This window comes from Lathamus discolor, chromosome 3 (genome assembly GCF_037157495.1).
Source record: "Lathamus discolor isolate bLatDis1 chromosome 3, bLatDis1.hap1, whole genome shotgun sequence".
NCBI classification, from domain to species: Eukaryota; Metazoa; Chordata; class Aves; order Psittaciformes; family Psittacidae; genus Lathamus; species Lathamus discolor.
This window is the reverse complement of record NC_088886.1, coordinates 41,527,486-41,551,609: the sequence shown is the minus strand read 5'-3', so window position 1 is coordinate 41,551,609 and position 24,124 is coordinate 41,527,486. Positions and strand designations below refer to the sequence as shown.

General features: G+C 45.3%; 3 protein-coding genes across 3 annotated transcripts; 1 reads left to right on the top strand and 2 right to left on the bottom strand.

Annotated features, from left to right (window-relative positions):
- Positions 1–32: 32 nt before the first annotated feature.
- NCBP2AS2 (NCBP2 antisense 2 (head to head)) lies at positions 33–800 on the top strand. The gene has a single exon (XM_065674886.1). The coding sequence runs from the start codon at positions 74–76 to the stop codon at positions 347–349; it is 276 nt and encodes a 91-aa protein (XP_065530958.1). The 5' UTR covers positions 33–73; the 3' UTR covers positions 350–800.
- Positions 801–3,177: 2,377 nt separating this feature from the next.
- PIGZ (phosphatidylinositol glycan anchor biosynthesis class Z) lies at positions 3,178–5,492 on the bottom strand. Its single transcript, XM_065674885.1, has 2 exons — positions 5,357–5,492; positions 3,178–4,814 (listed from the first exon to the last, which is right to left on the bottom strand). Exons 1-2 carry the CDS (start codon positions 5,472–5,474, stop codon positions 3,253–3,255), a joined length of 1,680 nt encoding a protein of 559 aa, XP_065530957.1. The 5' UTR covers positions 5,475–5,492; the 3' UTR covers positions 3,178–3,252.
- A 359-nt stretch (positions 5,493–5,851) lies between these two features.
- Positions 5,852–23,658, bottom strand: MELTF (melanotransferrin). Its single transcript, XM_065674883.1, has 15 exons — positions 23,474–23,658; positions 21,057–21,211; positions 17,312–17,411; positions 16,224–16,406; positions 15,761–15,917; positions 14,827–14,894; positions 13,831–14,018; positions 13,449–13,629; positions 12,377–12,528; positions 11,852–11,948; positions 10,812–11,006; positions 9,557–9,713; positions 8,361–8,428; positions 8,069–8,256; positions 5,852–7,238 (listed from the first exon to the last, which is right to left on the bottom strand). Exons 1-15 carry the CDS (start codon positions 23,526–23,528, stop codon positions 6,960–6,962), a joined length of 2,223 nt encoding a protein of 740 aa, XP_065530955.1. The 5' UTR covers positions 23,529–23,658; the 3' UTR covers positions 5,852–6,959.
- Positions 23,659–24,124: the final 466 nt, after the last annotated feature.

The window sequence follows — 24,124 nt, the reverse complement described above, 5'->3', positions numbered from 1 at the left end:
GGCCCTCGCGAGAGCAGGCGGGGCAGGGCGAGGCGCCGGCTCTCGCGAGAGGGGCCGTGTCTCGCGGGGCGGGATGGTGCTGCGGCGGGCGCTGCTGGCGCTGCTGAGCAGCCCGCGGGTGGTGGAGCGGCTCTCCGAGTCCCGGCCCATCCGCGCCGCCGCCCGCCTCACCGCCGCCGCCATCACCCGCGGGCAGCTCGGCGCCCGCCAGGCCGCGCGGGGCCTGACCCCTTGCTTGCTGCGCCTGCGCGACGCTGTCCTCGCTGAGCTGAAGGGCGGCGCGCGGGGCTGGCCATGGCCCCGAAGGCGCGGGTCGGGCCAGGGCGGCCGCCCCGGTGCCGCGCCCTGAGCGCTGTCGAGCTGCGGGCAGCTACGAGGCAGCAGCCGGCGCACGGCCCGTCCACGACGAGAAAGAAACCGCCGGGCGCCGGCGGGCCCCGCCGCCTGGGTGACGGGCTTCCGGCGGCGGCGGGGCCCCCAGCCTTCCCGGGACTGGTCGGCTCACGGGCGCGCTGCGGCAGCCGCGGAGGACCCGGCGTGACCCCGGCCTGCGAGCTGCGGACTGAGGCTGCGGCGCCGCACCCCGCCAGGAGACGACCCCGCGTCTGAGCGTGAGGACGGGAAGCGCGGCGCTCACCGGAGCGATGGGCTCATTTCAGGGTCAGCGTGCGCCGGCCGCGGTACTCGGTAGCGGGCAGAAGGCAGACGCGCATCAAACATCGCCCAGAACGCTGTCAGGATTGTCACTTCCAGTGCTCGATAAGAAACTCGAAATAAATAAACCCGTATTTCTCACAGGAGTTCCTTTAACAGTTTCTGTCTACACATTAGAAATACTCTACATTTCATACAGCTTCGATACAAAAAGAGGTCCGAGTGTCGATGGTGATGGGTAGGACAATCGCCCGTTTTACAGGTAGGTAAAAGAGATTCAGTAGTTATAGCACACCTCAAGTCTGTGGTAGCAAGAAGGGTTTACAGGGAATAAATGGCTAGCAGAGCCATCCTAAATATAAATATGGAAAAGAATATATTGAGCATATTTGATGCACCGGGCTGGTTTACTTAAGTGGCTATGTCTAACAACATCTAGAAGACTAACGTAGTTAACATTCTTTCATTGCACGTTTCAATATTTAATCCACCTGACTAAAAACTGAGGGGATGATTTCCATTATTCGTATCGCCCCGGGTAGAAAGAATCTTGTAAATCATCTGAGATACAGTTTCCAGCACTGCTGGTAAAATTAAACTTCCCACCAGCAAAGACTTAGGTGCGCACAGATGGAAAGCCTGCAACCGGTGTATTTTCAGTCTGAGTTAGTATTCGTGATCCAGGTTCTCTTCCAGCTGTGTCACAGTGCAGTGATGGAGAAGTCAATGTGCTGTGGGAGGTGCTCCATCACATCCCTGAACAGTTTCAAGATCTTCCCCACTGAGATGGCCAGAGGTCATAAGTCTTATAATTTTAAAAACTTAAGCTGTTAAACCTGAAAACAGTAAGCAAGAAATGGAGTACCAGCTGTGGCACATGGCTGTCATCCCAGTGTACAAGAGCAAAAAGGAAATTAACATGAAAAATACATTTGGTGTCACAATGTTTTCACAACTACTTTCGCTACTTCAGGAGTCACCAGTACAAAGACATTCACCCCTGTTACCCCCCACCCTCAGAAACACGCACCTTTAATTTACAGGCCTGCCAATACAAAATGCTTTACGAGACAGAGAGAGAGAGTTACCTTCCTTAAAAACCTAGAGGTACGTGTAGTTTGGAAGATAAAGGTAAATCCTTCAACGGGATTTTTCCTTGCTTCCCTTTAGAGCCTGGAGTCAACCTGTATTACTATTGTCTGTTAAAAAACTGGCTCATAAGCGCTTATGTAAAGCTGTGTGGATGAAGAACTGCAACAAGCATTACCACCCTTGTGAGGAGAGAGAACTCCAGTGTAAGGTTTGTTCACAGAGAGAGGCTTGACCTATGAAGTGCATGCCAAATTAGTATTTCCCTCTGTGTTGGGGTGTTTCTGATCCAGAAGTTCACACACGCAAACCTGAACACTGTTAGTAGTGCGATATTATTAAACATGCACGTTGTTCCCAGCTGAAGCTCAGTTACTTGTATCACACTTCCAAATCAGACTGCTCTCCAGGAGAGAGCCAGGAAGTTATCTGTCATTCTCACAAACCGATTTAATTGGGAGCAGTTTCTAAAGGGAGGGGGGGACAGGGGTTGTGGTGCCTCTCTACGATCCTCACATGCTCCCCTGCAGCAGAACTGGGGGATCTCTAGCCCTGCAGTGTGCCAGTTTGGGGATCCACCTGGTCAAATGCATACAAAGGATCAAATCCCTCGGAGTGGCCTGTTTTCTGTCCATGCAACTCCTTGAACCAGCTCACTGCAGGGCCTCCCCTGCAGTGTTGACTGTGTTGGAGCCACAATGGAGCAAGGAAAGCTGCAGGATGTGCAGCAGGAGCACGCATGGGGAGGACTGCCCTGTCTGCAGTCGCTGAACAACAGATGAGCTTAATCCATCAGAATGCAGCACTCTCAAGCTGCTCCTTGCAGTACATGCATAGCGTATCTACAAGAACGGAAGTGCAGCAAGAAACATTAAACAGGCAAAGCTTGGATTTTAGGATTTAGCACAAGTACTTAGGCTGAAGCACCTTCCACGTTCTAAATCAGACTTCTGTCAGATCAGTGCTGGGGATTTTTGAAGACAGAACCACCCAAGCCAGTATTAGAGTGCGGGTGCTTACACTGTCACTGCAGCCTGATCTAATGACGGAGTGGGGACTCTAAGAGCCTGAAAATAAAACCTTTGTGAGACAGACTGGCTTTTCTCTAGTCCTGTGACCTCTGACAGCTAAGTTAATACATGCTATCAGTAAAAAACGCACAGTTCACGAACCTTCTGTCAGATTATGAGAACTTTCAAGAATCTCACATGGAAAGTGCTAAGCTTGAGTCACAGTTTTGGTGGGTTCTGATTTCATTCCCTCCTATCAGGAAAATTACACAAGTTCACACAAAATACCACAGAGGCTGAGTAACTCAAATTTTTAGCAGGTTCTGTCAAGAACTGGCTCTACTGGTAAGGGTAAGGGCATGAATAAAGAGACCCAAGGAGGGGGCTCCCAATGCACTACTCATCATGCTGAAAGTGGGTCCGTAAAGAGGAAGGTCTCGCAGCACCTTCGGGGAACACCCAAGTGAAGTGACAGACTAAAACCTTGTTTTCCTAAAATCTAAAGGCTCTGCTGATTTCTGCCTAGCTGAAGGATGTATAGTCCTAACTGACTTCTCCAATTTCTGCTTAATAGGAAGGGTATGTGTGGCGGGTCTTCCATTGATAAGTGTGGAAATATCAAAGTCTCGTTCAAGAATGAGACGCCACATTTTGTAATTGTGGCTCTGATTGTACCAGGGATTACAACAATAACATGACAGTCATTGCAGGTAAAATCATTTGCTCGCTGCTCCACTATCTGGCAGAGGGTTTCTTCTTCAGACCCAGCCATATCAATGACTTCTATATGTGTGTCTCTCTTCTTGATATTAAGCAGAGATCGAGGAGGCATGTAGGTGTGAGCAAAAAGTAGAGTGTAGTGCCTTGGATGGCTTGAGGACCCTGGAGAATGCACGAGTTGCTCCAAGCGAAACAAACATGGTATCAGTCCTCCTTGGTGTAAGCACCCAAACAGCAAAGCCCCGAGCATATTAAAAATAACAATGACATATTTCCACTTCATAGCTCTGTTCTGGGACGTGCTGAACAGGACTAACGGCAAGATGAGAGGAATGAGAAACCGAGGTTCTTGGTGACTGAATAGAGAGAGAAATGCCAGAGGAACAAAATAAAACAGCAGTAATGTTGGCTTGCCCTTGGAATGCACTAAGAGCCCAGACGACCCACGGTAATATGATTTGACCCATATTAACTGACAGATATATTGCTTTAACATTTTACAACCAGCACCAATGGCCAGAACATGCAAGATCCCAAAGAGCATCATTCCATTGACTGTAAAGTGTGTAATTCGTGGGTGACTTCCATGCAGTGCAAGATTATGAGGATTAAGATTATAACTGAGAAAATTGAAAGGGGTTACTATCATTTTCTCATTTAATTGGCCTATTACATCAAATAGACTGTTATTTTTAATGCTGTAGAGGTTGTCTAAGCCCACGGTGGTGAAATAGAAGGTGTCAGCTGTTATGAAAACAACAGCAGTAAAACATGCACATAGGACAAGCTTCAAAAAGTGGTTTATGACAGTTTTAATGCTCCTTTGAGAGTCAACAATGAAACCTGCCCAGTAAAGCAGGGGCATTAGAGCAAATGCCAAAAAGGTTGGCCTGTTGAAAAACCCAGCAGTTGTTACAATACCTATGAGAGGGCTGCTCGAAGGCTCCGCTAAGCTGCTGTCAGGCTTTCTTGAGGAAACCAATACCATCAGAAGAGCAAAGAGAAGTCCTTCAAGTGTGTTGGTAAAGGTTCTCGTATAAAATACCAGCGTGACATATGATCCAGCAAGAAGCACCAGTGCTTTCCACCGATCCGCTTCCCAGGAAGGAGCTAATCGATAAACACTATAGTCAAGTATGAAAGAGAAGATTGTAAAGAGAAGGCGAGGTGATACAAGAAGGGTGTAGCTGTTGATGCAACTTGAACATATGTCCAGCTGCTGCAAAGACTTGATCACCCAGTAGGTAATGCCAGAAGTCATTAGCGGGAAAACAACTGTCCTGCAAGGAGAGCTGGAAAGGAACTCCCAAGGGTAATAGACTTGTAGGTTTAAAATATCCCCTATAAAGGAAGAAAAAAAATAAAATACATAGATACATAATATATTTTATTTAGCAATTCAGCGTTACGGATACAACTTAGTATGAGAGGCATCATGATGCAGAGCAGTCCCTGAACAACTGAGACAGGAGTCCACCTTGAAACGTTTAGGAGGGTACAACTGGATTTTACCGGTTTTAAGAACAGAAGATAAAAGCCCGTCGGGGTGGAAGGGTCCCGGGCGCCGCTCGCCTGAGGCAGCGCACGGCAGGAGCAGCACCCGCAGGCGGCAGACCCGCCGCTGCCCTGCCGCAGGGTCCGCGCTGTAGCGGCGGTTTGCCGCAGGGGCAGGGCCGTGTCCCAGCGCCGGTACGCGCCCGTGCGTTCTGCTGTGCCGCGGACCCCGCTGTGGGGCTGCCGGGGGCCACGCACCCGCACCGGGGGCCGTCGCCACCCCGCGCCACGGCCGACCGGAGCAAGGGCGGGCGGAACCGTCCCTGCCGCCGCCGCCCGCGGAGGGGCCGCGGCCCAGCGCCCCGCCCCAGCCCCGCCCGCCGCCTTACCTGCCATCACCTCGGGCGACTGGAAGAACTCGTCGGGGTGCAGGTAGCCGGCCTGCGGCAGCAGGCACCAGCCCGCCCGCAGCGCGGCCAGCAGCGCCCACAGCCCCCGGGCCCCCATGCCGGCCGGCGTCGACAAGGAGACCGAGCTGCCGCCGCCAGGGGGCGCGCGCGCTCCAGCTGAGGCGCCGCAGGGGACACCCCGCGCATGCGCAGCACTCTCCGCCCCGCAGGTGCGGCGGCGGTGCAGCGCGCCCTGATCGTCAACCGGCTCAGAAACAGCCGGAAACATGAGGGGGAACACGGCAGCAGTCACACCCGGTGAGACCCTGGCAGCAACCGGGGTCTGGGGCTGCCGCACTGCCCCGCAGCCAAACCGACCCCGGGGCGGCCGAGCTCTGCCCTGCGTCAGCCGAGGGCAGGGAAGCAACGGGCAACTGGTGATTTCCCAGAACAGTGAGGAAAGAGAGGAGCTGAGGGAGCAGGCTGAAGTCCGGATGAGCTGTAATTCTCACGTTTATTTGTTAATTTCGCTTATTTACATTATTATTATCATCTGGTTCTATAAGTTTTTTTATTACACTGAATGTCTTTTGATCCCAGGATCACGGGGGGGTAGCTGTGGTCAGAAGGATGCTGCCTGCCAGCAACACAGCAACAGCAGTTATTGCAGCTAGGGATAAGAACTGAATGCTACGAGCCAATAGATACAGAAACGGTTAATCAGACCGTGAACCGTTTTCACTGACCGTGAAATACAAGTTTCGTGCACGGGCACTCAAGGTAACCCCACGTGGATAGAAGGAGGACAAATACAAGTTTCTTGGTGGAGACTGCATCAAATTGAAGGTCATAGGCATCTCTCCCAAGCAGTGAGTATTGGGTGAGGAAAGTCAGCAAGCTCAGTGGATGCGCACATTTGGCTTTCTTCTTTTCTTTGCCAACAGGTGGTCCCCTCCAAGAATCTGTGGCCTTGTCATCCAATGACTTTAGAGATTCCCCCTGCATTCTTCTGCTGGAAGGTGCGGGGCCTTGCCTGGGGCTGAAGCTGTATTCTGGACTGCAGATTGTCCCTGTGCAGAGCCTGTCGTCTGTGCACTCACCTCTTCTGGCAGCAGAGCTCAGGAGGAACTGCTGCCCCCAGCAAGGGTAGGATAGGATAAGCAGGGATGTAGGAGTCTGAACATAACCAGCCAAGAGGCCAGAGAGAATTCACTAGACAAGATTTTTGATGAAGCCCTCCAAGATGCAGAAATTCTTCTACAGGTCAGAAACTCGGTATTCATCTAACACCACCTGGGAATCCTCCAGCCAGGGGTGGTTCAACATGAGCAAAAAAGGCAGAGATGCCCCAGTTTTTGACTAGTCTTGTAAACCACGCTGACACTGCATTGCTGGCCTCTGCCCCACATCCCACCCCATCCACGCAGACAGGGGCAGCTTCCAGCCCCAGCCCACTCCCCTCATGAGCAGGTGCTGTTAGCACATGCCCTGCAGAGAGGCAAGAAGAGGCATTCAAATGTTAGCACAACGTATTATCCAAACGGCTGCTATGAACAAAAGGTGGTAGGGCAGAGGTGGTCTGGGTGTTGCTATTTGGACCACGCTAGTCTGAGCATTGTGTCTGACATAAAATAAGTAGGGGAATGACAGTAGCCACGAGTAGGTATTGTCTTATCTTACTACTTGCTCCAGAGCACTGTGGTGTTTGCATCCCTTCAAGGGACTCAATATATTCACTCCCCAGCCATTCTGCATATGTCCTCCTCTCTCCTACTGGCACGATCGCAACAGCAGAATCCATAAAGATCAAGTTTTTTCCTTGAAAAGCTGAAGAATCAAACATTTTGAATCCATTTTCATTGCTGCTATTTCCAAAGTAGACCTGAGAACAAAGCAAAAATTTCAGCATTTTGCAAGCAAGACAAGGTGTCACATTCCCCTCAGACAACATGAAAGATGACAGGAACTGTTCTGTAGGTGAAATATTCATGCACAGTTGCAGGATCTCTCTTATGCGTTTGCTTTTAGACGCTCCAGTAGATTAACACAGAATTCTGCCACTGGCAATGACAAGAACAGCGTTTGTGATTTTGTGTTTTTTTTCAGTTAGTATCTGGAAGGGGCTGTATTAAAAAAACCCACCAAAAAATCTAAGTATTGTGTAATAGAGGGTTTGGCTGCACAGGAGTTACAGAAACTACTGAAGCATAACATGGAGATACTCGGTATTGCTTTTAAACTGGTTAACTCCAGTACTAACAGGAACCTAGCTGCGGCAGCCAGGCATGATATTACTAAATGGTTTACCCTGTACATGGCTGCAGCTTAAGCATACCCAGCAACCTTCTGTTGCAGTCCTAGGAAAATTCCAGGATGGAAGAAGTGTTAGCATGTACTCCATTTCTTGTAGATTTCAAAGTCATGCAGTTTGGGAAAACATGTCCAGCTCCATGAAAATTACTGCTGAAACCAGCGACTGGGCAAAAAGTTGAAATAAATCCCTTGTGCAGCAGGGTGGTTTTACTGCAAGAATTACATGGGCTGTATTTCACCTTCTCCATCCCACTCAAACAAAAGGGCTCTGTGCAGTGCAGATGCTGCCAGTGCCATGATGTAGGGGTCGTAATATGGCAGTATAGTCCTGTTGTCTTTATCCTTGGTCTGTCTTAGACCATATATAACTCCCCCATAGAATAAATGTGTTATTAATACCTGGGCTTTGTCCAGTAGTCCATATAGGGCAAAAATGCTGGTGTCTGGGTGAACCATAATGGCCTGAGCTGGCACCTGAGCCAGGTGACACTCAGCAAACTGCGTGACTTCAGCACGGGCACCATTTGGACAAAGTAACTGGAAATCGCTGGACTTCAAGTTTTGGGCCCAACTATCAGTGTTTTTACCTGAGAAAAAGAAATTGGCCACTGTCACTCACTGAATGCTTTAGAGCAAAGAAACTCAAGAAAAAGAACTGAATTATAATAAAGAGATAGGTAGAACTAAGTACCATCCGTGTTCTCAAACACTGTCGAGTGCTTCACAAAGGCCACATCCCCAGAGTCCTGTGCCAGGCACCTGTAGGAAATGAGATTAAAAAATTTAATTCAGAGTGTTTTCATGTGAACCGCATTCTTTTTTTGCTAGTAACTGACAGGTTTAGAATTCAAATTTTTTTTACATACATTCCTGCAAACAAATGCAGGACCCTAAGTTAATAAGCAAACCCAGCATTTGTTGCCTTTTGATTTGGTGACTGGTAGCTAGCTCTGTTAATCTGTGAAGTACAGCAGAGGATCTGGAGTTTGCCTGCAAGGCATGTGCCCCAGCAGAGCAGCTGGACACAACTAAATAGAGCTGTAAAAAGTAGTCATCTATGTCTAGCACTTCCATATTTGCCAGGCAGCTGCTGCTGAAGTCTCCTACCCTGCAGGAAGAAGACAGCTCGCTGCCAGCTGTTACATGCACCGTGACCTTCAGAGATGCAGGTCAGGAAAAGGAAGTGCTTCTTCTGTATCTTAAAGAGTTTCATAGTCCTTGGGTATGGTCCCATATACACATGTCCAACTGTTACACAAAGTATTTATTTCATGTTATACTATTTCCCCCTGTACCTTTAACACATATTGTTTTGAAGAGGATTTGATATTTGAACACTGGCCATAGCTGCTTGTGTTGTTCAAAAACCTGCCTTCACATACAGCCACCAATGAGTAACAGGTAGGGAAGACCCAGCTCCTGGCTCCCCATCACTAGCCTACCACTCTCGTCATGGACTTAAAGCAGTCAGATTCTGGTTTCTATTTGCCTGCTTCCCTGCTAAAGCTCTTTATGCATGACCTGACCACTCAGAGTGGCAGACTGTCTGTCACACTAGATTAAAGCAAGACTGGAGACTCATGACAATCTGCTTGGTCCTCACTAGGTGGGTGCCTGCTGCTCTGTAAACAGACATATGGATTTGGTTGCTGGTCATCTGGTTGGCTGTGGGCCAGGAAGCTGGCAAAAGGCTTTTAACATGATCTAATGCCTTATGACATACCTGTGCTGCTAAAGACATCTGGGGACACATATCCCACTCAATTTACAGGACGTGCCACCCACTGCAGCAATGATAACCACTTGTTGCTGACTGGGATTGAAAACAGATCCTCCTTGCATTTTGACAAGCTGACAGGCGAAATAACAACCGTACATATTAATTACCTGAAGGCTCCACTGTAGCTGTAGTAACGCTCTTGGCTACTTGCACTGCATTTATTGTTTCCACTACCATCTCCAATACATAGTTGACAGAGTTTTGATGGGTAATTGTCCTGCTCAGCTGAAGGCACACAGCTGGCAGAGAAAAACTCACTCACACCTGGGAAAAGAAAAACAAACCAATATAAGGAGTGAAAAGCATGAGCTCTTCACCAGCAAGCTAGTTACACTGCCATGAAGTTATAACCAATGCAGGTTTCAGTAGAACACTAGAAACACGAGTTACAGCAGCCTTTGTCTGCAGTTTGCCTACACAAACTACAGCTTCTAAAAGATTTTTAAAGCACTGTTTAGCTGATTATGTAATGAAACCAAAGAACTTCCTGGGAGATAGGAAACAGGCAACGAAAATTCACATCTACGATCTGTGGTTGTAGATCTTTTTCTTGTTGAGCTACACTGCTCCATTACTAAAACCAGCCTGAAAATAAACACAATAATATTCAGGACAGGGATACATCCTATACTGCAATGATATCTCAGAGCTGGAAGTACCACCTAGAGGGTGTTAGAAAGACACTGACATTCTAGAGCAAGTACAGTGGAAGGAGAGTAGGATGCTCAGAGAGCTGGAGCACACGACTCAGCAGTTACCAGGCTGAGAGCTGGGTTTGGTCAGCCTTGAGATAAGACAACTAATAGTGTATTCCTGTCATCATTTACATAGTGGGTTTTTCAAGAAGACAGAGCCAGATGCTTCTCAGAGATGCAAAACAGAAGGGTGAAAAGCAACAGACCAAAGTTACAAGAAGGAAAATTCTGGTAAATTAGAAGAAAGAATTTCTTCATACCAAGGAAGGTTGAACACTGAGACAGGGTCCAGAAAAGTTGTGTGTAATGTCCATTCTAGTTGTTACTAAGAACCTGCCCAGACATGGGCCTGAGCAATCAGATATAACTGGACCTGCTCGTGAGAAGTTGACTGGACTAGATGACCTCCAAAGGTCCCTTCCAACCTAAATTAGGCAATGTTTTTTGTGATAAAGGGAAGGAATCCTTCCATACAACATTCTCAGAATGACCCCTCCATCAGTCTACTCTGGTGGTAAACTTAAAACTTCAAATTGTTACATTAAAAACACAACATCCCATCACAAACATAAGCTTTAATATAGAGCTATGAAATACCAAAATTACTTCCCTAATGCCAGTTTATCATTAGACAGTGTATTCTTGATAGATAGTACTGTTGTCTTACCTTGAGGAATATTGCAGTCTCTTATCGTAATAATACCCCTCTTAATTAGTATACCAATGGGGATATTCCACCCGGCAGTTCTCCCCAGTCCTGTGTGGCAGGACTTCTTTCCCTTCAGGTCACTGATGGTGAATGCATTGGTCAGATTTCGTTTCACTAATGCCACAGCATAGTATGCATTGTTGTTGTCATCAGCTTGCAGAAAAAAACAAAACGCATTACGGCTTCCCCTAACCATTCCCAATGCTTAATGATCATCTACAGATCCATTACACTAATCTGTGCCAACTTCAATTGCACCAACAATCAGCTAGTCAGGAAGTATGAATGTACACGTAATTACTTTTCATTTCTACTACTTTACAGTGTTGCATTCACTTATAGCCTATATACCAGTACTGCTGTGTGCTAGAACTGAACGATCTAGAGACAAACATGAAAGTGTTCATGTTAATACCAGCTCTTATAAATACATCCCTCTGAAAAACATTTGGGTCATTAGTGACTTAGCAAAACTGCTTGAAGAAGTTATTTTTATGTGAAAACTTCAAGCTTGCATTACAATTTCCACGAGTTTTGCAGCATATTGACATTCTGCCTTAGTAACACAAGCCCTTTTGTCATTGGTGACTTTGCAGCAGGCACATTGACAGGAAGAATTTGTTTCTAACTAGAATCTACGGTGTACATTACATATTTCTGCTTCTGCTAAAAATATTTTGATTTTGTGAATACTGTTTTTTCCCATTGTAAGGGTTTTTCTTCAGAACTGAAAAGACAAAGAGGTTTAAGACTCAAAACTGCCAAAGATTCAACCTGGTCCTGCAGCAGGAGAGATAAAAATTGTCACAAACTCACTGTAGGAACCTCTCCCATATTTATTTCCTCCTCTCTCCATGATGTGAGGATACTAACTCTCATTTCCTTTGAAAACAGTTTTTCCGGCAGGGCTTGGGAACAGAGTCTGTGCTTTTAGAGCTATTTTCAAACAACCTGGATGGAAAAATACAGTCTATATTTTTATTTCCTGACCTTCTTACCAGAGTAACTTTCTCCGGCGGCTGGTACAAGGCCATGTATCTTCCCAGCTGTGTAAATATCGGCTCCATCGAGAACTACCGCATCGCTTTCCTTCTTCTGAAAAATAAAGTAGAATTTAGGATTTCTGTGAAAAAAACAAGCAGATACCTTCCCTGCTACAGTAACACCTCTAGCATCACACCCGCTGCATCTTGAAGGACAAGTCTGACAATAAAAAGCCAATACGCTGCTAAAGAAACCCCCTAAAACCTGCATAAAGCATCATCAGTGAAATGGGGACAGGAGATTTAATACATACAGGCTTGAGCTAGATTGGCAACAGTGCCCTCATCACAACTGAAGATCACCAAGGTCCAGGCCCACCCATGTCATGTGAAGTACAGATCACCTCCTTGAAATCCAGTATTTCTACTGGTCACCTAAGTGCACATACCTGTGCACATGTAAGTGCACATATCCTACCCACCCAGCAGAGAGCACCTTGCATTAATCTGGTTTACTGCACAAGGACTGTAGCAGCCTACCTGGATCAGCTCCATGCACTCTTCCTTAGTGTTGGCTGAAATACACTGAATTGCAGGTTTCAAATTCTTTTTCTTAAAGGCAACAGCCATTTCACCACATTTCCAAATCTCCTCAGTGGATACAACACACCAGTTCAGGCTTTCTGGCAATGCTGCACAGAGAAGCAAATACTACAGTTCACTTTCTTTGTACCAGACACACAACGATACTGCCCACTGTTGCATATAAATCTTGTATGTTATTAAAAATGTTTACTTCTCTTTCTCTCCAGCTCACACATCTGATTAGGAACCACAGAGCTCCCCACATTAGTGGTATGTCCACACTGCAAACCTGTCCATGGCAAAGGAACTAGAACTCCTATGCTCATTTAAGTGCAGTCAGAATGTGTTAGTTGAGTTCAGCAAAACCGCACCCTGAACACAGGCTTGCTCATACCTGACAGTCATGGAGCAATGCCCAGAAGAGACATGTCAGGAGAGAAGGGGCTTTGCCACAGCACAGAGCAGTTTGGGAAGCTCAGCTGTCAGGATTATTAAGGTTTTCAAGGCACAGATTCTTACAACCTGTGTTTCTGACTTTGCCAGAATGCACATCAAGAAATTTCTACATTCTTCTGATAGTATAAAAGACCATAACACTCCAGTAAAGAGCAACTGAGGATTTCTTCAGCTTCTGGAGGAAATTATCTCCCATTCATACATTCTTTATAGACTAGCTGAGGATTTACACAGCAACATATTACTATTTCCCCTTGTTTGCAGCTAGGAAACAGAGTACCAGGTAGCAGTAGCATCTTACCAGATTAATGTCTTTCATACACCAGAAAGGGCAGAAAATGTCTGCCTCTTATAACACAAAGTGGGCCATTTTGCACAGGAAAGTATTCTGCAATGTGATGATATTTCTAGGTCAAAAGATTTCCTTTCCCCAAGCTCAAAGATTAGACTGGCATCTTGCCATAACACCCCAAGAGTCAGAAAATAAAGAAAACAAAGCAGGAATGAAGATAGTCTCTGTTATCAGCTACCTTTATTCTTGGTTATGAATAGGAATCTAAAGACAACCTACTGTTGGGGTCGCAGCTCAGAGCTTGCATGGCATGAAGATAGTCATTACCCAGCCAGGCCTGGTAATTCTGATCTGTGATTGCAACGAGCTCTGTGGTGGAGTCTTTGAACAGAAGATTCTGTACACCGTAGGCTGCAGAGTCAAACATCTGAAACTGCGTGCCTGCCCCATTAAATCTTTGCTGTAATGAAATAAGAAAGGAAAAAAAAAAAAAGAAAAAGACCTGTCACACATCCCTCTACATAGGACATGTGTCACTTGCATCCCCCTTCAAACCCCACAGAGCTGAAGGTGCCCAGATAATCCTGTCTTCAATTCACAGCTGGACGGGTGGGAGAACCCCTCTAAAATGCAACGCACTGCTGAAAAAATGGTGTCCTACTTGTCCCTGGTTCAGGAGATGGAAAACGATTGTCCCATCCGTGTCAGGCCGCACAACCACGGCACGAGCTGGGACTCGGGCCAAGTGGCAGGTCCTCCACTCTGTCACATCGGCTGTGTTGCCGTTGCGGCACAGAAGCTGGAAGTCTTGGGAACGAAGCCGCTGGGCCCATGAAGACAGACTTCTTCCTGAAATCAGACATAACATGGGTATGGAACAGACATGAGGTGCAGCTGATGCTTTTGGCCCCACGTCTGCTCTAAGCACCACATGCACATGTGGAGCAGAACACACATCTCTGAACTATTCCCAACTGCAAAATATATCCCATACATCTACATAGTCCTTTAGTCGTGTATCTGTGATAAGACAATAAACAGCTTAACGCTTGTGAGACCGCACTGAACTGTACTGGGTCTGCAGCAGTATCAAGAGCATCCCTAAGTCTAGGATTGCATGTAACGTATCTTTGGTTGTTCCCCTCCCTCCTGTAAACGCTGGTCACACAGGCCCATGATGGACAGAGCCTTGGAACTAGATGATCTTAAGGTCCTTTCCAACCCTAACTATTCTGATTCTACGATATTAAAGTGCTGTTATGCTCAAGGTAGATTTCACAAATTGCCAGATAGGGCAGGCCACATCTTGTTAACTTTCTGCTAGTCTCTGCTGAAATCCCTGGGTAGGCAGGAGCAGTGTAACAGCCAAGGTCTGCATAAAAGTAGGAGTTTAGTGCAGTAAGCTCTTTCCAGAAGAAGCCTAAGATTCCACCTATAACCTTTACTAAAACTATCAAGAATTTAAAATAAATAAAATCACATGGACTCCTCTATCTCTTTGTGCACAAATCCATAGGTACATCTGTTTTTTCTATTACAGCATTTTTTTGCTGATTCCTCAGTTCAAATAAATCAGTCATTTGACATTATACTGTCATTACAGACACTGTACTTCAGACCTTGAAGCCATCATTTAGCAAGCTTCTGGATTACTCACCATCTGTATTTTCAGGCACTGTGCTGTGCTTCACAAAAGCAACTTCTCCAGCACCTTCAGCCAAACACCTAATAGGCAGAAATCCAACCACAAAGATGCATTTCAAAGCACAGCTCCCGTGCACTGGACACTGATGGCTAACAGCCAGAGGGCCTGATGCTGCACTCCATCAGACACTGACCTACTTCCCCGTGCTGAGAGTTTTGCTCAAGGCAGAGACCGGTGGCTGTCAGAGCATGAAGTAAACTATCACTGTCATTTGGGGAACATGGACAACATGTTCAGTGCTGCTTGCAACAAATACTATGACCTTCTTTGTCCAGGACAGTTGTCTGTCTAAGGCAGTCACACAATCCTTTGGGGAATAGGCAGAGAGGAGCAAGTGTTTCACACGAGCAAATTCTGTCCTTGCTCAGTTAATGCTATTAGTTAGGGAGTGGGAGCTGCAACACGGCACACAGACATAAGGGAAAGATTAGTGTGCAAAAACAGATGGCAGAGCAACTCGGTAATTCAGTGCAACTGAGGTGAGATGACTGAAATAGCTGAGTAGGGTGGCAATTCAGCGCTCAGACTCAAAGGGTCATCAGGTTTTATTGGGAAAGATACAGTCTGCTGAAAAAAACCCCAGTGCTCAGACTTATGTTTCCAGCTGCTGGCCAAAGCAAACAGCAATGGGATTTCCCTGCCCACTATAGGTGCTAAATATCAATTTTGTCTTAATACTCAGGTATTAATACCTGGAATAGTGGGTTTTAGAATTACATTTCTTCAGTCTCTAGGTTTAAAGCATGGCTGTCCTAACGCAACAGCAGATTTTCTAACAAGATCAGCTGGAAGCTCTCTGGCTTCAGTTCCGTGTCAGTGAAGCCTGGTCATGATGGCAATGGATAGAGCATAGTGATAAAAATTTTGACAGAGCCATGTTTTTTACCTGAAAGCCCCACTGTAGTCGTAGTATTGCTCTTGGGAATTCTGTTCACATTTGTTCTCCTCAGTCAAGTCCCCTTTGCAGAGCTGACAGAGGGATGTGGGATAGTTTGCACCGTTTGCTCCAGGAACACAGCTTGCACTGAAATAGTCACTTACAGCTAAATGGGAAATTAGAATGAGATTTTTTTTTGCAATGAAAAACAAGATCCCACTATCTCATTTTAACACAACTACTCAGTACATCTGTAAAAACATTTAGAAGGGGTGAGCCATTTTGTTCTTAAAAGATGGTTTCCAAGTCTAAAAGAAAAGAACCTGCAGACGTTATCAGAATGACAGTAAGCCTATCCCATTTCACAAGGAGCATCAAAGCGAAGGAATAAACAGCAGCTACAACCACACATTTCTGTCCACCATATAGAAATGTATTGCTGAAGAACAGGTCCTTGCCCTGTGATTCCTACCTGTTGGAAGGTCACATCCCATTGCTGCCAGACGCCCACTGTCAAGTAGATAACCCACTGGAACATCCCAGCCTGCAGTTCTGTTGATGCCTGTGTGACATGATCTGACACCCTTCAAGCTGTTGATGGTGATGTTGGAGCTCTTCCTTACCACAGCCACGGCATAATAGGAAGTTCCAATCTCTGCATAGGAAGAAAGAGAATAATGCAGTAGCTTCACAGCCGCATTTCAGTGAGATACAGTTAGCTCACAACCTGACTAATGGAGATAGCCAGCTTCTGGATCACGAGACCTGCTTGGTTTTCAGAAACTGAGCTGCGGTTCCCTCACCAGGGTCACGATATGGTTAACAGTTGCTGCAGAACCAACAGGCTCTGCTGAGGATATCTTGGCCAGATGACAGTGAGACTGAGCTGCAAATCAAATCCAGCTCCATCTCACAACAGTGGTGCGACACCACTGCCTGCAGACTGCTTCCAGAGCTGTTCCTTGCCTTGGGTCTCTGAAAGCTATGAGGGACATCTTCCAGCTCTGAACCACACAAACAGGTTGATGATACTGAGTCCTTAGTCAGGATGACAAGTCACCACTTAATTACTGTCTCTGTCTCGAACAGAATTCAAAGCTTAAGGACACCCAGATAAGGGGCAGAATTGATCACTCCCTTTCTTCCAGCAGATAATCATATACACTACTAAAAATAAAATGTAGTAATTCTAATTTATGGGATTGCAAGATAAAACTAGTAACAATTTATGCTTTGCAATTCATTAATTTATCTGCAAAGTATGAAACAGAAAAACAGTAAGCAGCAAGACAATACCAAAAAGAAGCCAAAAACAAAGGACAACCCAACAAACCTATTACAGGAATGGTTACTTTGATGCAATTATTTCAGGACAGATGCTGCCACAGCACTCCATCTCATTTCCCCCACACATTCTGTTATGGGCAGGAACATCCAAGAGGGAACCTGACCATTACCTGCTGTTTAGAGTCTTCAAGAGGAGGACCCCAAAATAAAATGGAAACAGTAAAAATGGATAAAAGCTCATATTAAGTAATGTAAAAATTATTTAGAACATACCTTGATCATACACTTCCCCAACCACAGGTTTCAGACCATGCTCCTTTCCAGCCTGGTAAATCAAACGACCATTCAGTGTCACTGCATCTGCCAAATGATCCTGTGCAGACACAAGGGCAGAACACATGCTGAAGCTTGCCTATACATATTTTTCAGCAGCCAGAGGCAGGATACCCGTGAATTCAGAGGTCACCCCTTAATCTGCATTTCTCAGTTTTCTCCAAAAAGTTCTTTTAAGGGCACTCATATTTCCAAAGAACAATCACCATGAGGGATTTTAGAACTTCAAAGCCACCTTCCTTCAAAAATGATGCAGAAACCAGCCCTGGACTACGATGGCCTCACCAGTCTTCATAGTCCAAAGGAATATTAGTAATGGATGCTGCAACTCAGCGTTGAATCTTAAAGCCCGTTAGTTTGGAGTTTCAGTCATCTCTATAGCTAGTACCCCAAAGCTTGAAGACCTAAATAAATACATTTTTGAAGTCATACACAGGTAGTCTGAAGTAATGTCTTCTGGGGCTGCAAAATCTGAATGCCAGAGTATACTCATGCAAAAGCAAGCCTAAAGCATGCTGGCCTGTACCTCAGCAGACAAACAGCCACACATCTGGGAGAGGGGGAGCAGATGGCAGTGCATTTTGGAGGAGGAAATAATCTAAAAAACCTCCCCAAAGTGGGGGAGTGCAGATCTGGGGCACCCACTGCTGGGAAGGTGTCCGACGGTACTGTACCTTTTCAGCTGACTGTAACACCAAATTGGCTGGAATCCTGCTACAGATGCAAGACTGCTCTGGATAGCACAGGATGGAATTTCCCATGGCATCAAGGACTAGAGAACTGCTGTAACACAGCTCTGACCAGCTGAGCCTGACTCACTGTGTGTACTGAACCTAGCGGAAGTCAGGAGAGGGTAACTTGCACAGAGACAAGATACGGCCCAGAAAATAATAAGCAGCTTGTCTTTTTGCATTGCTAAGCTAACCCCAAGTTTCTTATCAGTTTGCTTAACCTCTGGTTCAGCACTGGAGGGGTAATTAGTTTACCCATATCTTCGCAGTTTGCTGAGCCTTGGTTAGGGCAGGGCTAAGACTATACTGCTCAGTATAACACAGCAGTCTCTCACAGGTTGAGCTACATATAAAGCTTGAAATTTTTCTAAGGGATCATGCAAGAGCACAGGATTTGAAGTTCCCATGTAATTTGAAATATTTTACTTATTTGGTTCAGAGGAGAAAGAAAAAGATATTTATTAATTAGCTGAAACAACAGATGTCCTTAGAGTTGCTTCTCTTTCATGAGAGCTGAACAAAGCTCCAGAGGAACCTGGAGAGGAGTTGTGCTGGGAGATATCTGCATCTAAAGGGCATTCACAATTCTTCTGGAATAACCAGGTCTGATATTCCATCAGTGAGAGTCAGAGCACAGGACAAAAGTTTAGGGATCAAATATGGCCAGTTGTTTAGAAGGCATACCTGACAGTGAGACGAAGAAGAGGAGGCGGGAGTTAAAAGGATTTTACCCTCAGAATAATATGGGCTTCTAGAACTGGTGGTGGATTGGGAACAGAGCAGATACAATGGGAAAGGCTGGACACAGAAGACAAGGACTGTGTTATGTGGATGTATTTCCAATGTCAGATTGGAAGGCTGAGCCTTTGAGCTCTGTTTAGCAGTAGAGCCTCCTATCAACAGCTTGTGTATAAACAACAGGACAAGAAAGAAACAATGCCTGTTGTATTTAATGTGAAGTAATTCACAGGCTACAGACCTTTCTTCCACATGCATACAATCACTGCTGAAGTTGCATATCAGCAAGTGTGGGTATTTTATTTTTCCCTTGTAGCAAGCACTTGCCAATACATTTCAGAAAAGCACGGGATTCTTCCACATACAATTTGGTGGGGGGTTTGTAAGTTTATGTGCCATGGTAATACCCTGTTAATTATTTTCAGAGGAACTTAATTTCTGTCTCACAACATTTGAGAATTCCCTACAGAAGTACTGACAGACCTGCTGAAGAACAGCTCTGGTCACATTAAATATTGCCAGGCTCCCTAGGTTAATATTTAGACATTTCTCAATTTTAAAACACCTTCAAATAAAAAGTTGTTTTACTTTATCCATGTGCTAACACATTCACAGGACCAAGTCCAAGTGATGCAGTTATAAAACAGCGTATTTCTACCTCCTCAGCCACTGCGTCGCATTCCCTTTTTGGCCTCGAGCAGAGTTCAGTGCGGAAGCAGACTCAGGGGTTCCTCACAGAGTAGGCCAGCTTAAACATTTAGCAGCTTATTAGCACAAGATAAAAAGAGGTCACAAGGACAAAGCCTCATCTGAAGCCTTACAGTGAAGATTCATTTTATCAGAAAGCTACTTACGCTATCTGCCTGCAGGTTTCTGAGTTCAGCTAATCAAGTTTTACAGGAATCCAAGGTTTCAGATATGTGCCTGCTGCTTGCAGTGACTTAGAAATGCAGGTCTGTGTGCACCGGATGTCAGAAGAAGACACTCCTCAGCCCCTTTAACAACCTCTCTGCAGAGTCTAACAGGTCCTCCTATGGAATGTGGCCATCAGCAGCTTTCGGGAGATCTGACATTAGAAATTATTTCCTGTCTAATCCCGAGGCAAGACCCACACATGTATTGATATCTGCTCCTAACATTCTTCAATACAGTTGTGATTCCCTCACCCAAGAACAGTATTTATCCATAGGCAGTGAGGTAGCTTTAGCAGTCAGACAACCCTTCTGCTTCTGTTGACAAAAATTTACAAGACTGCAATTTCAGGAATAACGTTCCTTTTTCTGGCCACAAACCCACTTGTCTCATCTCCCTTCAAACTACTCTGCTGGGCCTCATTTCTGGCTCTGAACCTCTCACCCCTGACAGGCTGCATCTTTTCCACAAAACCCTGATTCTGGGTCATTTGTACACAGGATACACAAAGAATATTATTTATTAGCACAGCCAGCCATCCTCCTCTGCTCCCACACTCTGCCAGTGAAGACAGCCATGACTGCCTCCATGTTTCCTCCAATATCCACCTGTTACGTCCCATGGAATTATTCTCCATACTTCATTTTGCAAATCCACACATTTACAGTCTTTAAAACCTTCCCCAGAGCTGTGCTCCTTTTGGAAACTGAGCACGCTCTGGGCAGCTGAATTAATACAGCTGGGTTTCTGTGCCCTCTGCTCACCCTAATTGTTGCTTTGTCTTCTCTTGTACTCTGGTATTGGGAGGTTTGATTTGGCCTTACACTTATCTCATCTGTATATACAACAATTTCCATGACAGAACTCTGAAACGGGAGTTTGATACAGAGTTTATCGAAATACAATCTACATACAGGCTCAGCAGCACAGCTTTAACTACTGTCTGCACCTTACAGGTTCATCCTTCCTAAATATCTGTTAAATAAACCTGACACAATTCCTAAACTAAAGATTAGTATTTCGGAGGAAATATTTAAGGCTTTTGCTGTGCTCCTAACGACTGGCCATATGCCACTAGCTAAAGAGATGAAATGGGGATATTCTGACATGCAAGTTCAGATGTGCACCTTTATGACTTTTTTTAAACCTACACTTTGATTTTTCACAGACATGAATGCCAGGAAACATATGGTGAGCTGCCTGGATCATGAGACACTTACTGCAGAGCTGTGTACATCACCACTCAATTATTGTGAGGCACACGAGGAATGAAATCAATGACACTGCTGTCACTCACAACTCACCTTGATCATCTGGGTACAGATAGCAGCTGACCCCCCCATTGTACAGTCTAGAGGCGGAAGGATGCCAGCCCTGCCAAAGGCCTTACTCATGTCATTACACTTGGAAAGTTCTTGCTTAGAAACAGTGCACCACCGGATACGTTCCAGGCTGAGAGCTGCAAAAACAACATCAAGAGAAAACATTACAAAAACACATCAGTGCCTTCGTTACAGAGCTTCCATTTTAAAGGTTTCTGAACAGCCAACCTTTCATTCCGTTCCTCCACCCAAAGCACAAAGAAAGCAGGGCTCTCTCAACACTAAGTCTTTAGATACAATTCCCACTTTCATCCAGATTAACATGAAGTTTTTTTGGACTAGAAATAGAATAGGCTTATACTCCTTTGTTTCTGACTTAAGAAATACAGGTACTGTGGAACAGGTCAGGGTGTCCAGACCTTTCTTAAAACCTTGCAGAATACATCATCTTTTCTTGACTCAAAAGTATTTGAAATGGTTATTTAAAATGGTACGCTACAAAGAGACTGGTCGAACTGTCTCAAGCACTACTAGTTAGTACCTGGCATCCTGTCCCAGCCCTTTCTGGTCTGAATAAAGAAAGCAGTCTTAGGTGCTCAAGAGGCCTAGTCACTAGGCCTATTACAAAACACAGAAAAGTAAACTTGTCCCTTCAAAACACTCTTTTATAAGAGGCCATTTTCACAGTCACAAAATGGGAGGGTAGTTCCATGAACAACTCAGGTTTAGTAGTGGAGATTCCATTAATCAGTGAAGAAAGGTGTCTTTCAACAGGCTCAAACACTATCCTTTTATGTGCCAAAGCTACAAACACTTGGCTGCCTTTTTAAGGATATGCACAAACAGTGCAGCTGTACATAAAATGCACAGGAAAGTATGGTTTATGCTGACAAACAGGCAACAGATCATTTTTGTAAGCAGAGGGCAGCACATTCCATTGCTTTTCTACAATTTCAATTTGGAGCCTACTGTGGGTTGTCATGTACTTGTTTTGCACCTGATACTGGAACAGAGGCTTTGGTTTGCTGTTCCACTGCAATGCAGAGCCAACCCTATTGCTGTCAACAAACATCAGGTCAGACCTGGAAAGCTTACAGGAAGCTTTCATGGCAGCATGTGCCCACAGAGGGAGAAACAACTGCCCACCTCTGAGTTACAGGAAATGTGACAACCAAGATGGTTAGAAGAAAAGAAAGGTACAACAGGGTCGTGGCAAAAAGGCACCTCATGGAAACTTAACATCTGCCTCATCCACCTGGGTGAAATTTTCACCATTAATTTCTTGGGGCAGGAGGAATAACCTTGGATTTTCCTTCTAAGCACAAGCAAATGAAAATTGGGGTCTCAGTATCCCAGTAAGTAAGAGACATTCTTTGGCTTCAGCATTCTGGTTTTAGATATAAACACACAAGATACTGCAAGAATTGTATGAAGAAATCATTATCCATGTACACCTGAAACATGAAACAAAGCTCCGCATTTCAGCCAAAATAGTGAAACAGCATGAATCTGTTGCATTTTTCCTCACTCATCCTAAAGAGGCAATTAATTTGTCCCTTCCTAAACTGTTGTTTAGATCCTGGGCAATTTCCTGTGTCCTTCCTTTAAAGTCTACCCAATTGAAATGGGTTTGAGCACAGACAAAGTCTCCAGTCAGCTTCTCTTCCAACTGCCAACCAAGAACATCTCAAAACAGCAGATCAGATTCTGAACCTACAGACCCTTCTGTGTATGTGTACATGTACATACAGCGTGAAATGACAGGAGCTAGCAAGTTCCTTTGGAATACACTGAAGCTCCCAAACACACACACAACTTTAACAGTGACAAACATCCAATTAACTCCATTACTGAAAGTAACAGTACAAATTGCCTAACATCAAATGGCCACTAATAAATACACTAGGAAGGAATTTCAACAGAAACCATGGTGAGGGGGAAGCATAAACTAGGAAAACTTCTTTTTGAAGAACTTCTGAGTGCTTCAGAAACAGCATTTACACCACCAGTGACAGTAGAAGCATTCACCATTAGAATTTGGGAGTGACAGGAGAGAGCCAACACATTGCACAGCGCACAAGTGGAATAAGGTAATTATTTCTATTTTTACAAAACACACGTCATAGAACTGTTCACAATTGTGAGAAAGAGACACCACTGAACCAAAAGAAGTAGTTTAAGTGCTGAGGAAGTGTGACATTTAATACCAATGAGTCAAGACACGTACATGGTGTCCAATAAACTTTTTCTACTCCTTTTCTATTTTTACTATTCACTCTTTCCATTTCTTTTCCTGGCCATATGAGATTGGTTCTGAAACAGTTCCAGTTTCCCTCTGCTCTCTCACATCACATAGAAGGCAACCCCAAAGACAGCAACAGTTTTTGGAGGGCACTTACCAGCATGAAAGAAGAGAAGACAGAAGACACTTCTAGCGCACTTCAAGGCGAACATTTTGGGATTTGTGCTTTTTTCGAGCCTTCAGAACCCTCAGAGACCCAGGCTCCTGCAAGCGTGCTCTCCCCACCCTGCTCTTCAGCAAAAATCAGCAGCGTTCAATTGCAGGTGCACTTTGTTCAACAATTTATCTTGCTTACCTTGGCACACATCACCTCATAATGACCACAGGGGGAAAAAAAAAGCCTACCTCTCTTCACATTGCCCTACATTTGCAAAAACATTCAGACTAGGAAATTGCAAAATATCTGAGGCACCAGTGAGAGGCTGTTACTGCTTTAGCACTGCTTACAGACTTAGATAAACAGCTACACCCCAGCGCTAGGGGTAAGACAAGGCTGTCTAAAGAAATCCTCATTTTGATTTCTGTGTATTACCCATGTGTTCGGGCTCAGGAAGCAAAAGTAGATTCAATCTGACTTCATCTGACAGAGCTGATGGTCACTTATAGTTGCGTTTTTTCTTACACCACATACCAAGTATTGTCATGAACTGTCAATGAATAAAGCCAAAATGAGAAATCCAGCCTTTCAGAACAGTGAAGCCCAGACATTCTACAGGTGGTTCAGTGCATGCATCTCCTGAAATCTAAT